This window comes from Cyanistes caeruleus, chromosome 26 (genome assembly GCF_971803275.1).
Source record: "Cyanistes caeruleus chromosome 26, bCyaCae1.hap1.1, whole genome shotgun sequence".
NCBI lineage: Eukaryota > Metazoa > Chordata > Aves > Passeriformes > Paridae > Cyanistes > Cyanistes caeruleus.
This window is the reverse complement of record NC_141726.1, coordinates 1,823,669-1,840,534: the sequence shown is the minus strand read 5'-3', so window position 1 is coordinate 1,840,534 and position 16,866 is coordinate 1,823,669. Positions and strand designations below refer to the sequence as shown.

The window sequence follows — 16,866 nt, the reverse complement described above, 5'->3', positions numbered from 1 at the left end:
AACAGTCAGCATACTGATTAAGATAATGATAATCATATAAATCTTATCTGCCACTTGTTTGGTTTTCTTCAGTTTTGTCTGTTGTGGGTTATCTTAAACTCCGGAAGGTGAATAATGTATGTTTAGTTGAGAATCACAATTCATGTGCCTCAAGTCAGCGGTTTCATAAGAAGTTACCTTTAAAAATGCATGAACATAGTGGTTTTCTCAGCTTGCAAGCCTACAGGCTTGTTGGGCTGAGTCTACTGTGTTTGAGGGATTTTCCTTGTCACCTCATGGTGCGATCCCTCTTACCTGTGGAGTTTTGTTCTCCAGCTTTTGCCACACAAGCAGTGATCTGCTGGTACATTCTCGCTGCTGTGTTTGAAAGGTTGCTGAGCTTGAGGTCCCACAGTTTCCAAGCTGCTGCAATTCCTGGAGTGTTTGCCTGCAGCTTTTGTCTCCCCCTCAGCTCTTCCCTCAACCTCAGCAGTAGCTATGGCACCTGGGGAACTGTGCGTTATTGAGTTGTGCAACACATCTGATCAAAAAATTTTTGCTTTTCAAGTAATTTGAAAAGCTGTTGCAGATGTATGCAATAGCCCAAGTAATTGGTGACTTTGGAATTATTTGTAACTTCTCAAAACTTTGCCCCGGAAATACCCAGGTGTTGAATGAATTTTAAGTTGAATATATCAGAGGACACTAAATGGGTTTCCATGTGTTGTGTGAATGAGTTGGAGCCCCTCTACAGTAGATTAACTAAGTTCTAACACGTAACTTCTGTGTACCAAAAGGTGGTTATAGATGGCTAAAGATAAAACTAGATAAAATATACTGAAATACTTTAATTGAACTGAAAGTCAGGCAAGTAGTGTGTTCCTGTGTGCAAGCCATGGTACTCAAGTCATAAAGCAGATAATTTGTCACTGGGATCTGAGTAGCTCCATGCCTCTACTCTCAGCAGAATTCGGGTTATTTTTTTTCCCCTCTTGGCAAGTCTCTGCTCTTCTTCCCTGAAATCTGCTCTTAGAAAAACAGATGTTTGATAAACTTTTACTGGGTCTGCAAAACCCAGTGATTGGAAAAGGAACTGCTAGGGTGGAGAGGTGTGGAAACTTTTGAGCCTGAAATGGAATTGTGTCAGGACTTAACAACTGGTATTTTATATATATTCTTGCACCAAGCAGTGTCTACAGACCACCCACCTCCAGACATCTTACAGGAACTTGGAAGTGGTTTTTGCCCCTATACCGTGACCAGTGGCACTCAATGGTTGGTTATATATTGAGGAAGGTATTTTTCAGCCTTTTCTTGCCTTGTCTTACTCTTAATTTATTTTCTTTATTTCATCCTAATTTGTGTAGATTTTTGTTTGTTTGTAAGCCAGCATCCCTTCAGCAGTATTCTCTGGTGGCCCCTCTCTAGCAGTGATTCTGGGATAATTTGTGCAGATGCCATGACTGGAGGCACTCCAGTACCCGAGGGAGTAACTTCAAATCCTTTCTTTCTTCTTGCAGCTGCCTCCAGAGCCTCAGTGAAGGTGATGTTGCAAGGGCTCGGATCTCCTCCTGATGCCTTACCCAACATGGTGTTTAGGAGAGTGCTGTGACACAGCAGGGCACAGCAGCCTCTTCAGGGTATGGTGCCATTGTGATTCACACCAATCACTGCCCTGTCTTTTCCAGGTTGTCACTCATCAGTCCTGTAACGGAACAAGCTAACTAAAAACAAGCCTTATATTTAGAAAAATAATATAATTTTGTGATGGAGCTGACTGGGGACTCCTTCCGTCTCATAAACAGACTTTTATTTGGGGTTAAGGGTATGTCTAGCCTAATTTCAGAGGTGATGGAACAGTTTAGTTCTGCAGCAGATGGGTCTCTCCTGAGTTAAGACTTGAGCAGAACACTATTCTTACATCCCAGGAGCTTCCTGCCGTGTCTTGAAATGTTTGTTGGTTGTGTTTGAATACTGACAGATCTTGAGAGTCACAGCTGGAACATCATGTGAAGCGTGTGGCAGCTCTAAACCTTGGGTGATGTTGATGTTCCTACTTCTATACAGAATGCACTATTATTCAATTTCTGGGATTTTCCAAGTCAGCCCCATACTAGTGTCTTTTCTGTGACACCTTTTTTTTCCCCTGTTACTTTATGAGAGAGCTTAAGAAATTCTTGCTTAAATATTACTGACTTAAGATGATCAGGGTAGAAAAATGAATATTCAGGAAAAGGTGAATATTAATTATTCAGAACAGAAAAGAATGTAGCAGCTGTTTTCAAAACTACATGGAGGTGTTTTGAGTAGAAAAAACAGTGATACTTGCTTTCTGTACTTCAGATTTCCTCATGCTGGCCTTTTAGCAAAGGCATAGTTATTCTTATCTACCTGTTGGGGAAAGCAACACTGTTGGTTCAGGACTTTGAAGTTCATGCAAGTCTGGTCCCATTTACAGAACATAGCTGGTGCTTTGTTCTCCACCTCTATAATAGCTCTTGAAATTTCAGAAGCTGTTGCCTTGATTATTCTGTGTACTTTAAATCCTCATTTCGTGTCCATCCAGAACTTTTGGGGTATAGGAAGGAAAGCTGGCCTTTCTAGAAGATGTGATTCAGAGTTAACAGAGGCACTTCTATTCTTCATTAGCTTGGCTGGTATTCTGAGGAGCTACAAAGACTCATGAGATTTAATTCTTCTTATTCTACTTTATTTTGTTCCCCTTCTATCCAGTAATACCTCACATGCCAGGGGTCCTGCTCTGTTGATGTTTCTGGATTTTTGCAGACTAGGCCTAAGTCAGAGATGACAGCCCTTAGGGTAAGGTCTTGATACTGATTTTACAGATTTTAGAGCTAAAATTTAGCAGAAAGTGCTGTGGGCTGTTCTTTCACAAAGGTTACCTGGTACACATGGTGAGCAAGAAGACAAAAATTCCCTGGGCTGTCGTTCAGCTTGAAGATGTGTGTCAGCCCCTGGTTCTGTGCAAACTTCAGTCCTGTTCCTCAGTCTTCCAGTGCCACAGGAGCTGCGGAATTGAGTTGTGCTCTGCTCCTCACCTGTCCCAGTCGTCAAATAAAACTGGTTGTAGCTTAGCAGAGTGTTGGGTTCGATGTGCTTTGATTGCCACTGCAGGAGTTTGTATCATGTGACAGCTCTGGTGTCAGCTGAAATGAAGTGCACAATCTTATCACTGCCACAGGTCAGCTAATTAGAGATCTGTTAGTAAAGCAATGACCTGTCATTAATCTGCCTGCATTCTTCTTGCGCTCTTTCTGTGGTCATCAGGCACTCCAGGACGTACAGCACTGGTTTTACTGGGATTTGTTTGTTATCCAGTTGGGGATTGATTCTCAGGGTCTGAAGAAAATATATTTATAGCAATGAGGATATCTCCATGATCTTCATTTCCTCCTGGAAGCCACGCTTCAGCAGTTCTGCTGAAGTCCTCATAGGTATCTGGTCTTTGCTTGACCTGCCAGATTCTTCCTTTTTGAGCTTAGTCAGAAGCTGTCTGTCCAGCCAAACTGTCCTCCCTCTGCATTTGCTCATTTTCTTGCCTCTTGGGTTGGACTGGGCTCTTGTGCTTGGGAAAGCTGTCCTTGATGATCAGACACTGCCTTTTCAGGTCCCTCCATAGCACTGTACAGATCAGATCAGCCTTCTGAACAAACTGTAAGCTGGCTGTTTATTTTGCTATTTGTCATCTTCAGTTCTCCTGGTACAGTTGAGTACTGAAAGAGTTTCTCTAATAGAAGTACAGGTGCATTTCATGGTAGCCTCTGGTGCTGGCTATGTGACTTTTTGATATGTATGAGTCAAATCTTTTATTGAAAATAAAATTTAGAACTGCATAATGTCAGTAATTCTTTTTTGTGGTTAATCTGATGCAGATTTGCTGTCTTACTGAGGGAAGTTAAAAATGTTTAGTCTTTTGTTCAGGAAATGTCCTAATCTATTAGAATATGTCAGAAGTTGCTTTTAGGAATTAAAGGCAGTGTGTCCTGCTGTTGGGAAGTTTGTTTTTAGAACCATGGAAATCAGACAGCATTTTTTTTTTTCTGTCTAGGGCTACAGCTCTAGAAGTTTGTGACCTGTTTATTGATTTCCAGAAACACAAAAATGTAATGGGCTGTGAGATTACAGGTACCCCACCCTGTGGGGTCTTCAGGAGAAAATCTGCCCAGTCTCTTTGCAAGTGATATCCTCAGGAAGAGAGGAGGGAATCAATTCTTCTGCTTGGCTGATGTTTCTGTAAATCATCATGTACTCTGGTTTTGTCACTAAAAAGTAGCAGCAGTTCTGTGTTCTTGTGCCCTGTGGGTGATGCATGTTGGCTCTGTCTAGCAGGAGTTGCCACATGATTTTTGGGCTCAGTGGGAGTTGTTTTTCTTGAGGATGAAGTTGTTCTTTCCAAATCTTCCTTTTGTGAAAACAGTTCTTTTCCCCATTAAAATTTTCCCTGCTGTGTTTCAAACCCGAATTGAAAAAGCATTGCATAAGAACTGGGAAAACAAGCATGTGTCATCAGTCAAGTAGAGTGAGCTGCAGACAGTCAAAACACTGATATCCCTTCAAGGGTCTAAAAATCATGGAGAGCTTCCTGTCAATGGAACAGGCATTGCTGAAGAGAAAACTAGATTTGTATTTCCATGTTTGATTTTAGTTCTTTTCCTCACTGTGTTTATTTCTTATTTTATTTCTCACAGCACTTCTTTTCCATTTTAAGGAAATGAGTTTTCAGTCCTACAGGACAGCATTTGGAGGCTTGTTGTGACCATCCATACCTTCAGAAATAGGGCATACAAAATGCTTTTTTTGTAACTTTTACAGTGTTTGATATTGATATTTCCTGGTTGATAAGGAAGGGAAGGAGCACAGAGAAAGAGTGGGGAATCCTCCAGCAGCACTCATCACAAAGGTTTATTCTTCTGGTTGTCACAGTATTTTGCAGATACCTGTGTGTGTTGTAGCTAGGGCCATGTGTGTGTTTGTGGAGGATGAGAAAAGCCAATAGTGGAATATCAGTGTTTGCTGTGAGCTCTGCTGGATTGCTCAAGACAGGGAATCAGCAGGCTGGTGTGCAGCCCAGCTTCCATTCATGAACTTGAGTCCTTTTTCAGCTCTGCTTCAGGACAAAGAAATAGGAGAAAACTGCTTACAAAGAAGATGGATTTAATGAGAGAAAGCTTGGTGTCTTGAAGATGGATTTTAGAGGGCATTTTCAAGACTTGTTTTGGAGAGCAAAGCTGTTTGAGGAGTCAGTAGTATTAGAAAGTAGGACTTGGGGCAGAGGGGTTGGCACCACAGTGTGAGGTTGGAAATCACACTTCCTTTTCCTTCTTCAGCTGATTTTCAAACACTGCAGTAAGGTTTCCTATTCCCATTGGCTTGGAAGCTGTGGGGTAACAGGCACAGACATGGATGTGCAGCCTGAATTTGGCAGTTAGAAATGAACTCCTGCACGTCATGGGAAGGAGAGCATGTATTGTGCCACTGCCAATTCTGCTTTAGAGCAAGTGACTTGTGTGAGTTATTTCATTCCATGGTGGAGGAGGAAAGTTCACTGAGCCCCTCCTGCTTGCTCCTGTCTCTGTGCAGGGTTGCACTGCTATGGGGAGTCCTTTTCTTTTAAGTGTCTTTAACATTATTTTGATTTTTCACAAGATGGAATATTTTATGTGCCAGTTTACTCATTTTGTTTGCATCACTGTGATGATGCAAGAATCACATGAAGAATTTCCACAATTCTGGTTCTGCCTGAAGGAAGAAAAAAATGAAGCTTAGTACACAAAATTGTTCAATTCCTGGCAGTTCCTTAAGGGGCTGTTTTATTCTGTAAACCAGACTGATGCTGTCATTTCCTGGGATCTTTAATCAAGCTGTTTCAAACCAAATGGGAGGTTCTTCAAAACTTTAGGGAATTCCTGTTTTGGCCAAATCCTCAGGAGAGATCCTGTAGGAGTGGGCGGCAGGTTGGATGTGCTGCCTTGGTATAGTCAGAACACTGATCTGCCTGTGTTGAATAATAAGTTGGAAATATTTCATCAGCTTGGCAGGTGAAATACTATAATGATTGGATATAGGAAAGCTGAGATACAGGGAAGAATAAAACATGTTCACATGCCTGCTTACACCTTAATGTGGAGGAGCACAAGCCATTGCCAGTGCAGGGGATGACTTAAACCATGTTTTGCCTGAAGATTAGAACTTAAGTCAAACCTTCAGAATAAAAAGCACTCATCAGCTGTGCAGTACATAGTAATATCAATATGTGTCTCTTCTACTTTTGTTTTTATTTGGGTATTTTAATTAAATCTAAAAAAAGAAAGGGGGGTAGATCTGCCATGCTGCACTCTGCCAAGTTTTGCTCCTTTCTGTCAGAAGCTGTTTGTCATGTGATGAGTGGCATGGAGTGAAAACATTGTGAGGAAAAGCTCTGCTCCAGTTTGGGTGATGTCTTGGATTGCTCTGGCTGCGTGCTTCCATCCTGTGTGTGTGTGTAATGCAGCACCATGGGGCACATGGTCATGAAATACCCCACCAGAAAATAAGGGAAGACTGTACTATTCTGCTGCCTAATTCATGTATTTTTGTTGCTGTTTGTTGTTGGTTGGTGATCCCTGAATAACTGAGGAGTGAAAATAACTGCATAGTGACTCGTATAAAATGATTAGTACACGACATTACAGCCATTGCTATAAAAGACAATAAAAAATGTTTCTATAAATACATACTACAGCACTTAGACAAGTCTCTGGGGCCAGAAAGGATCCAGTCAAGGGCACTGAAGGAGCTGGCAGAGGTTCTCACTGAGTCTCTTTCCATCATTTCCCAGCCATCCTGGCTTACCAGGAAGGTCCCACTTGACTGAATGCTTGTTGACCTTCCATCTAGAAGGAGGGTCAGAAAATGGATCTGGGGACTACAGCCTGACCTCAGTGGACAGAAGTTTGTAGAAAAGACCATCTTCCATGCCATCCTGTGGCACGTACAGGACAACCAGGGGTCAGTCCCAGCCAGCATGAGTTTAGGAGAGGCAGATCCTGCCTGACCAGCCTGACCTACAACAAGGTGACTTGCATGGTGGATAAGGGAAGGGCTGTGGATGTGTCCACCTGAACCTCAGTAAACCTTTTGATACCTTTTCTCCTGGAGAAGCTGGCTGCTCAGGGCTTGGGCAGGTGTACTCTTTGCTGGGTTTAAAACTGGATGGCTGGGCCCAGAGAGTGAAGGGGAACGGAACTACATCCCTGGGGCTGGGCACTGGTGGAGTGCCCCATCAGTATTGGGACCAGACCTGCTTAATATCTTTATGAATGTTCTGGACAAGGGAATGGAGTGTATCCTAATCCCATGGATCACTGCAGGCTGGGAGGAAAGTAGCTGGAAGGGGTCCCATGAGGAAAGGACCTGGAGGTGCTGGTTGACAGCTGCTGAATGTGCACAGGTGGCCAAAAAAGCCAAGGTCATCCTGGCCTGTGTGAAAAATGGTGTGTCAAGCAGGAATAGGGAAGTGATTGTCCCCCTCTTTTGGGTTCAGTTTTGGGCCTCTCACTACAACACAGATATTGAAGGGCTGGAGTGTATGCAGAGAAGGGAACAGAGCTGGGGAAGAGGCTGAAGCACAAAGTCTGATGAGCAGCTGGAGAATCTGGTGTGGCTCAGCCTGGGCAAGAGGAGGCTTGGGAGGATCTTCTTGCTCTCCACAACTCTCTGCTCTCAGGGGACAAGGGACAGGACAAGAGAAAATGGACTCAAGCTGTGCCAGGGAAGGTTTAGATTGGATTTTAGGGAAAATTTCTTCCCTGAAAGGGCTGTTCAGCCCTGGCACAGGCTGCCCAGGGCAGAGGTGGAGGTGTCACCATTCCTTGAGGAATTTAAAAGACAAGGGGACACATGTTGGGGACATGGGTTAGTGGTGGCCTTTGGCAGTGCTGGGTGTTGGTTGGACCTAATGATCTTGGAGGTCTTTTCCAAAATAAATGATCCTATGATTTTATTCCAACTCTGTTTAAGAGATGTCATTTCATTTCCCCAATCAAAGCTTTGTTCTTAGGAAAATAGTAACTGTTTTAAAGTAATATAAAACCATAGTCAATTAGCTTTTTTTTTCTAATCAGTATAATTACTGTGTGTTGGTTTTATCACAGTATCCTGATGTTAATTATTTGCAGCTTGGGAGAACTGTTTCTTGCATGAAACTTTATATTCAAAGCCAAGGCAGATGGGCTTGAAAACACAAGCTAAAAGTAAATAGCAGTCTGTCCAGGTGCTGCTCATAGCAGGCAGCTTTCAGAAATTCTATCCAGAGTATCTAGTTTGAGAAGGTCTGACTAAGCTGGACTTTGTATTTTAGGATTTTTAAAACAGGATTTAGTGCAAAAAACTGGAGATCACTTTCCAGGGCTTTTAATGGTGAATTATTGGCATCAAAATGTTGTGCAGAGCAGAAGACAGCTGCTGAGAGTGATTCTGCAGCCCATTCCTCTGCTCTGATGCCTTCTGGTTTGAAGTTTAGATAATGTGGCTCCTTAAATTGAGCGAACTAAATTAAGTTACATGCAAACCCAATTCTTAATATTTTGCATTGCTGGTGTTCCATGCAAGTTGGAATTAAACAGGATGGTTACTCAAAACAAGTCTAGATGAAATAAAACCTGGTGTTTAATTCACATCTTACAGAATAGTTTTCATTGGGTAATTAATAAATATCATCCCATAAAGGAAAAAAGTGTGGTACTTTGCTGGTTTCCAGAAGCAGAACAATGGACTCATTTTTCTGAATGTTTGTTTCATTGCAGCAACTCATTTAAGGGCTTCTTGCACACTTGCTTCCATTTTGTACTGTTGTTCTCATTCACAAACAGTGGCCCACAGAAGCATTCTCACCCCCTGACTCTTTGATACCTCTGTTGTGTTCAGTTAGAGTTTAAAAATATTCTGTAATAATGTGTGATAAGCTTACCTGAAGTGCACTTGAGTTTTACACAAGTTAAAATCTAATGTTGAGTGTGATGTGCAAAAAAACCCCAAAACAACCACAAACCAAAAAAATCCCCTGAAAACACCCTCCCCCCCCCCCCAGAAAAAAAATCAGCGTTGTGTATTTTCAGCTTTTAAAAATCATCTTTGTTGCTGGTGAGCTGCTGGCTCTGTGTGCTCCTGTGAGACAGCTGAGGCTGAGCAAGTGCAAGATGCTGGGTTTGTTTTTTGGGAAAGCCAAGCTCTGGGTTGTTCACACCTCTCATGCTGGGTGAGGAGGTGTCCAACAGCACCTGGGGGGACTCGGGGCCCTGGGGCAGGTACCCACCGAGCTGGCTGGAGGGCAGCTGGGATTAGCTGTGGTGGAGAGGGCTGACAGGGATATGAGCAGGGCAGGAGTAGCTGCTCCCTGGATCCTCCTCTGGTAGCTTCAGCCTTGGAGCTGACAGCAGCTTCACTCAGCCTCTCAGTGCAGCAGGAGAGAGGCAGGGAGAGGTTCCTGCCATGCCCTGATCCAAGGGCTTTCTGTGCCCAGCCATGAGAAGGAGTGTGCCTGCTCTGCATGAGAACCTGGTGACTGGGGGGGTGATACAGGTGAAAAGGCTGCTGTATATTTATCACCGTCATGTCTGCTTCATCAAAGTGGAACATCAAAGAGATGATAAAATTAAGGTTTCATTTACTGTGGATAAAATTAAGGTTTCATTTACTGTGGCTGTGGCTGAAAAGGGACATCCTGCTGCTCTGCTTGCTTGTTTTTCCTGACCCTCATCCTGCTGGCTCCCCTGGAACAGAGCTGAGCAGAGCCAGAGCTGATTTTTCTGACATCAGCTTGTCAGACTGTGCTTGCGTCACTTTGGTGTTTCTTTTCTTTTTCTTTTCCCTTGGCAGATCCTACATCCAGACTTCTGTTCAACCTCACAAGCCTCTGCTTTCATGAAGGAGGGAGTGTCAGGCAGGCAGGAGGTGCAGGAGGATGGGAGAGGCAGGAGCTCTCCCTTCTCCCACACCACTGTCAGCTGCTGCTGGGCTTGCCTGGGGGAGATCCCTCAGCCCTTGCTCCCAGATGTGGAGCTCAGTGCCTCCATTTCTGCCAGACCCACACTGCTGCTCGGTCTGTGGGGTCACACCTCGAGTGTGAGGTGTCCTCTGCCCTGTGTGAGGTGTCTGCTGCTGTTTCTGGAGGTACAGGGAAAGAACAAAGCCACCCTAGGCCAGGTTCTCACTTGGAATGCTCACTTCCCTGGGAGAAGGCATGAAGCCACCAGAGGTCAAGTGCTGCCTGCTATTGAGGCAGGCACTTTGTGTTCATTGCTTTGCTTCAGTCGTCTGCTACAAGGTGCCCAGCTTATTTGGGAAGAATGTTTTCTTCACACATGTAACATATTCCAGTGGGACTCAGACTTGTCTTTGTAATTATTTAAACCCTTCTCAAAATCAAAGTTAAAGAGCTACTCACAGCTTTTAAGCAAAGCATGGCATGGGAAGTTAATGCTGTATGGATCAGTGTAATGTAAAATATTTTTCCATACTGAAGAGTTTAGTTTAGGATTCTTCTATGAAATTACACAACAAACCAGTGTTGAATAGCAGAAGTGAAGGATGAGGGACAGGACCTCTTAGTACGAATTTCAAATCTTGCTTTTGGCCATTGTATTTTGTACTCCTTTTTATCATCTCTGAGTGGCAGATTTTCTTTTCAGTCCTATTTTTTCTGTTATTTCCTACAAAAAATAAATAAGATTTATATTTAAAACCGATTGAAATTGGTGGAGGAAAAACTGTAAAGGTGACAGTAGTGCTTTGTATTGTAGACTTGTGTGTTGTGAATAGGGTCATTTCCAAAGAACCTCAGTTATGGAAGAGACTAATTGTGAATTCAGTTCAGAGTTCAGGCAGTAACAGTAGCTTTGATTAGGGATGGCAGCCTTGCAAAATCCTCAAACCCTCAATGAAATTTTATTCTGGCACATACAATACACCCTGGTACGTAAGACCTGTCCTCAAATGAGGAGGAAACCTTTTGTGTTTTCGTGGTTAATAGGAAATGATGGCAGGCTGCACAGCATCCCTGTGGCTGGCACGTGGGACCGGGCTGCGGGCAGGCTGCACGTGCTGGCACGTTAAGTAGGTCTGGCACGAGCCAGGGAGGGGACACAGACATGGTTTTCAGGACAGCAGAAAGTTGTTTCTGTAAAAACTAGTTCAGTGAGTTTTGTGTGGGGATAATCCCATGATTTGAAGGTGCCTGAGTGCTGCGGAGAGGGTGGGTAGAGGAAGGAGTGGTGTGTAAAACAGCCCTTTCACTACAGACAGAGCTAGACTTTCGTGGCTCTGGAGGCAGGAATAAGTTATACCTCTGCACAGAAAGTCACTGGATTTAATTTCTCCAACCCACTAAGTGTTTTTCAGCATTTCTTCTAATTTCTGCAATCCCCTGAAGTTGTGCTGTGAGGGCGTGTGGGAGAGCAGGTGAGGAGGCAGCTCAGGAAAAGCTGCTCTGAAGAGGTTGGGGTTGGTTTTAATAAAGTGGCTCCAAAATGAGATGGAGAAAGCAAGCACACACATCATACTGCTCATGCACATCAGGTGGGCAGAGGGAGAAGCCAGGAGGACACAGGCCTTTTATCTTTTGCTCAGCAAATTGCAGAAGTTAATCAGGTTGTGAAAATATTCTGCAAAATTTCTTTTTCATGATTTTAAGGAATGCAGCAGCTTTTTGATGTATAAGATCTCTGCTAAATGCTTCCAAAATAAAAATGATTTTATAAAATTTCATCAAACTTCTCATTTTGAAAGGTGGAGTTGAAATAATGAACTTGCTTTGTGAATTTGGTGGGGAACAGCACTGTGTGTAAATGCATTTAGGTGTACAGTCTTGTCCTGATTTTTTTTTTTTTTTTGATTGTTATATAAATGTTCTAAATTAAAACAGGTTAGATTGAATCATGCTGTTTACTGACCTAGTAGACCAGACTTGATCATTTAAAGTGTCTTTAAAATCATGGTGCACGTGTCTGATTAGTGTGTTAGCTTCTGCAGTCAGTGTGGTCCTAGTAAATGATGTAGAAATGTACCATGTGCATGAGGAATCTGTATCTTCAAAGCTTAAAGCTAAATCCCTTGTTTATGAAATCTTTCCATATATGAATTTTGTATTTTATTTGGGAGATGGCCACATGAGTTTTGTGGGAGGAGTATATAACAATTAATATTCTCTGATAGTCTACATGATAAGCCCTCCAAAAGTACATAAAGCTATGAACACCTTTTTTTAACAGGGCTTGAAGGCTGCTGAGGAACACACGATTTGAATCATTTAAGCATTAAAATAGTAATACCCATGGAAGAGCCACAAGACTTACCTGAACAACCAGTAAGTACATTTTAAAAAGGCTGAAAATTAAAATATAAAACAAATTAGTGATCTCACAATTTTGGTATACAGTTATTTTAGCAAATATTGGAAAAGAAGGCTTTTACTTAGTGTATTTATCCAGAGGACAAAAAGCATTTTGTTCTTTGTAAAATGTGCTGTACATTTAACTTACTATAATTGTACAGGCAGTAGTAGGAAAGGAGTAGTTATAAGTACTTGAACTCTATAGTGTTTCTATGCAAAATGATTACTTGTTATGCTCAGAAAACCAGACTTACTTCAAGCTTGTTGTAGAAATAATAAAATTCACTATTTCAGGGACAGAATCAGCATGCTGGTTATTACAGAGTGTATAGTCTTTAATTCTTCTTATGCCTGAGATCTTGAAAAGATCCTGTGATTTATTGCTTCCACAAGTGGAAGGCATTTTTTAATCACCAGTGCAACAATATGTTGGGGTTGGAAGCCTGTCTGAAGGTTAAAGTTGCTACATGTATATGAAGTATTTGCAATTCTGTTTGCATTATCATTAACTGATATTATCACAACACAGAAGTGTCGGATAGAGAATTATCAATACAGTGTGAGATGAATTAAATTGTGTATCTAAAACATAATAGCATAGGAATTAAGGGGAGATGTTTATATTAATGTTCAGTTCCCAAAATATAATTGGTACAAATTCTACAAGAAATTGCCAAGTTACAATGGAAGTGATGTTTGTAATCTTGTCAAATGCACAGAGAAACAGAATAATGTGTTTGAGGGCACTTTGGATGTGTTGTAATTGAAAAGATTTTGATGCCTTTTTAATGTGAGGATTTAATGTACTTCAGTTAAACTACTTAGAAAATACATTGTAATGTCATTTATGCAATTTTATGACTTAGGAACAAAATCCAATGAAGTGCAAATGTAAACTTAAAATTATTCAGAACTTGGTTGCCACCACCTGCAGATGATGGGCCTGAGTAATATCCACAAAATGTGAAACTAAGCAGCAAAACCATATAGTTTGTACTCCAGCTGTTTGAGGAGTTTAAAAATGAATTGCCTGTATTAAAAAAGGAAATCTCTCTAAATACATCCTTATATAATAAAACCTGTCTTTATTCTTCAGAGCAAGAGAGATAGGGTACAGCTAATTTTCAGTGGTGTGTCCTTTAAGCAGATTCTGCTGCAATATTCAGCTAAAGATTTCCTTTAATTTCTGATACCAGTCAGTCATTCTGTGACAGAATATGAGAATAGATGCATCATGATGAATGAGTGAGGTAATATTTTGGGTGTAATGGCATGTTCTTGCAGGAGAAACTCACCCTGGCGTCCTACTGAGGGTTTCACAGTAATGTTTGTAGCCTGCAGAAACCAAATTTGTGTTCAAGCCAGTGCTGTCTGTGGTGTAATACCCTGTACAGGAACAGGATCCAGCTGGCTCCTACAAAATGAGAAAAAGTGCTGCATTGGTTTCAGTCAGGAGTCAAAACTTCTAATTTATTACAGAAAAAGCATTAATGTTCCTATCTTTATGCAATATTAAAATATAGGGGACAAAGAGCAAAGTTTGTGGCTGTCATGCTGAATCTGTGCAGAATAAGATTTTCTTAAAATTTACAATTGTTTATTTCAATTTCCACAAAATTGTCCTTACCAGCCATTTTTTATGGCTGTATATCTCAGCACCTGTTCCTAACATAGCTTGACAATTCTGCTGTACAAGACCCAGTGTTAGTCCTTGTTTTCTAATTAGGAAAAAGCTTGTTTTGAGATGAAGAGCCTGTAGTTACACCAGAGTGCAGGACAAAACTGGGTGTTCAGTCACCACTGTGAACCCTCCAGCTTGTGTTAATTGTAGCTCTTAACATTTTTGTCTTTGTAGGTGAAAAAAGCCAAGATGCAGGAATCCAGAGAACAGAACCTGAGGTATGAGATTTTAAATTTGATTTTAGTGTGGAGTATTTCTTTATGGTCTTCTACAATTATAAAGCTTTCATTTTAGAAATTTGCCTCTTGATTTATTTTTTTACAGGGTTATGGAAGATATAGTTGCATTTGTATTAGGTATAATTTTGATTAAGTTCCCAATACAAAATAATTAACTGGCCCTATGGTATAAAGCTTTATAAAAGTGGCCACAAAATGTCTTAATGGCATAATCACACCCATTTTTTACAGAATGAGACTGACATAATATGCATTTGATTTGGTGAGATTCAGGATATTTAAATAATATCTGTGCTACTATCTTTAGTGAAACTGTGTGGAGAAATTGAGAAAATGAGAAATGAAACTCTTGGGTTGTTAGCCTCTCCTATTTAAAGCTGTTGTGTGATACTATATTTAGCCTCAGTAGGTGCTTTCTGATACTGTATTTAGGAATTAACTATTATTATTACTACTTTTAATGAGAATAGCTTTATTAGGAATTACTCTGTTTCTCTGAGTAGCAGCAAATACAGTGAAGAAAGATTTCTTTTTGGAGTCTCTGCCATTCCAGTAGGAGCAAGGAGGAAACACTGTTTCTGCAGGAGTGGATGTGGTATATTCTAAAATTTAGAATTTTGATCTGATCACACAAGCTCCCTTTCTGAGGTCAGAGGAATCAGATCCTAGGGAGAGATTTTTCCCTCTCTTGGATAGAGAGGGCCTGAGGGTAGCATGACAGGTTTGAATGTGTCAGGTTGCTCTCCCTTCTTCCTCTGTGTCACCCTGCTTCAGCACAACCACGGCTTCCCTATGGATGCGTAAACATCCTTGTCTTTTAAAATTGTAGACATTTAAAAATGTATTTTTAGTATTTAAAAATAGAAGAGAGGGAAGGGATAAAGTTGCATTTTTAACTCGATTAAATATTCTGTTTAAATAATCTGACTCTGTTTTGATAAAGCTATGCGTGATTTTGACCGATGGATTAGTTTAAAAGAATTTATTGGACCTGTTTCTCCCTTTCCCCTGCACTACAGGAGGTGGAGGAGGGAGAGAAAATCAGTTTAGTTGAGCCTAGAAAGCAGGGATGGGAGGGGGAAGGTGTTGTAAGATTTGGGTTTATTTCTTGTACAGCCTCCTGCTCCCTCTGTAGTTCAGTGTAGGCACATTTAGGCTCTTCCTGAGAGTTTAATTTGCTCATCCAACACAGAACTGTGCAGTTATTTTTTATTGGGATGCTGGGTGGAGTCAGATCATGGAGGGAGAGAGCGCCATGCTCGGTGCACAGCTGATCTACAAGGGGAGAAGTCTCCCCTCAGCAGCAATAAACAGTTCCTTTGGCTCCTCCACCCTTGAGAAACTGCAGTCTCAGAATGTCAGAACAGCACACAGGTGGCTCAAAACCTTGTGAAAAGCTGTGTTGCAGAACAAGCAATAATAAAATTAAAGCCAGGAAGGCAATCATCAAGGAAAAAACCAGTTTAATTCAGAAATTACCTGTACCTCCTACTCTATGCATGAACAAAGCAGCATTAACATGGAACTGAAACAATGTGGGGCAGATCCAAAATAATCCAGTAACCTGCAAATATTTAAGTACAGAAGTGACTGACCCCCAGTTCAAGGATGTTTCAACACCAGTCTTCAGGGACAAATCCAGCAGTGAGACAGTGCCCGTGGGCAGGGGAGCAGGGCCACACACCTCTCCTGGCAGCAGTTCTTGGGGGAATGGAGGTGCCAAGAGATGTTTCTCACAGAAGCCACCCCTGACGTCCCCCCTCTACCAAACCCTGGCCACTCAAACCCCATATAAATCTAATATATGTCTATATATATATATATGTCCCATTTATGTCTTACTCCAGCTGCAGATCTCTCTCTCAGAATCTCTTCATGAAACAGCAAAGAGCACAGGGCTAGGTTTTGTGAAGAGTTAGTTTCCCTTGCTCAGAAGGGTTGAACCCAGGGGTTATGATGCCCAAGGATGTTAATTTAAGAATTCATAATGCTAATACTGAGCCTTTGTTGTCCTGGCAGTCATGTGAGCAACACAGAAGTCAGCGATCAGAAAACTGAATCTTCAAACCTTGGTTCAAACCTTCCCATGTCCAGTGAGAGTGAGTATCTCTGCAGTTCTCCCATTGTCTGTCCTCATGTCTTTCCCTGGCTTCATCTACCACAAGCTTTGTCTCCTCCTTGTAATTCTTAGCCTGCCCTCGCTATCAGTTGTAACGTGAACGTTTGCTGTAGTGTTTACAAAGTGTTAATGCCTGATGGTAAGGAAATATCTGTTTCTAACAAATATTTTTGTGTCACTGCCCCTCAGCTTCTGAGTACTGCCTTAGACATGATTCTTCTAGAGGGTTGAGTCAATATCATGTCAATATAATGCCTATTGTAAATATATTTGATAAATCATCATCTCTACACAGCTGGTTGGGTCCTTTGTAGCAATATACCACACACTTCATCTTAGACTCTGCATTGTATTTATTGAGTGTCTGTGGAAAGCTCTTAGGAAATAAACAGAGAGGAAAGAGGCAGGGAATACAAAGATTGCATAGTAAGTGCAAAGTGGAGTCCTTTCTCTTGGAAAA

The 16,866-nt window shown here is 41.6% G+C and overlaps 1 protein-coding gene across 18 annotated transcripts in view; it reads left to right on the top strand.

The window, feature by feature from the left end:
- Positions 1-16,866, top strand: part of EYA3 (EYA transcriptional coactivator and phosphatase 3) — a 42,941-nt gene that overhangs the window by 1,585 nt on the left and 24,490 nt on the right. For 8 of the 18 annotated variants that reach the window (XR_015279336.1, XR_015279339.1, XM_086863421.1 and 5 more), the window contains 4 exons: positions 1,500-1,619; positions 12,246-12,340; positions 14,223-14,266; positions 16,307-16,386. Coding sequence is in view for 13 of the 18 variants with exons in the window: in XM_086863421.1 (XP_086719547.1) it covers positions 12,308-12,340; positions 14,223-14,266; positions 16,307-16,386 (157 nt within the window). In the remaining 5 variants the exon portion in view is untranslated. Of the gene's footprint in view, positions 1-1,499; positions 1,620-11,376; positions 11,437-12,245; positions 12,341-14,222; positions 14,267-16,306; positions 16,387-16,866 lie in introns of those variants that run through there. The other 10 variants (XR_015279337.1, XR_015279338.1, XM_086863422.1 and 7 more) reach the window with 3 other exon arrangements.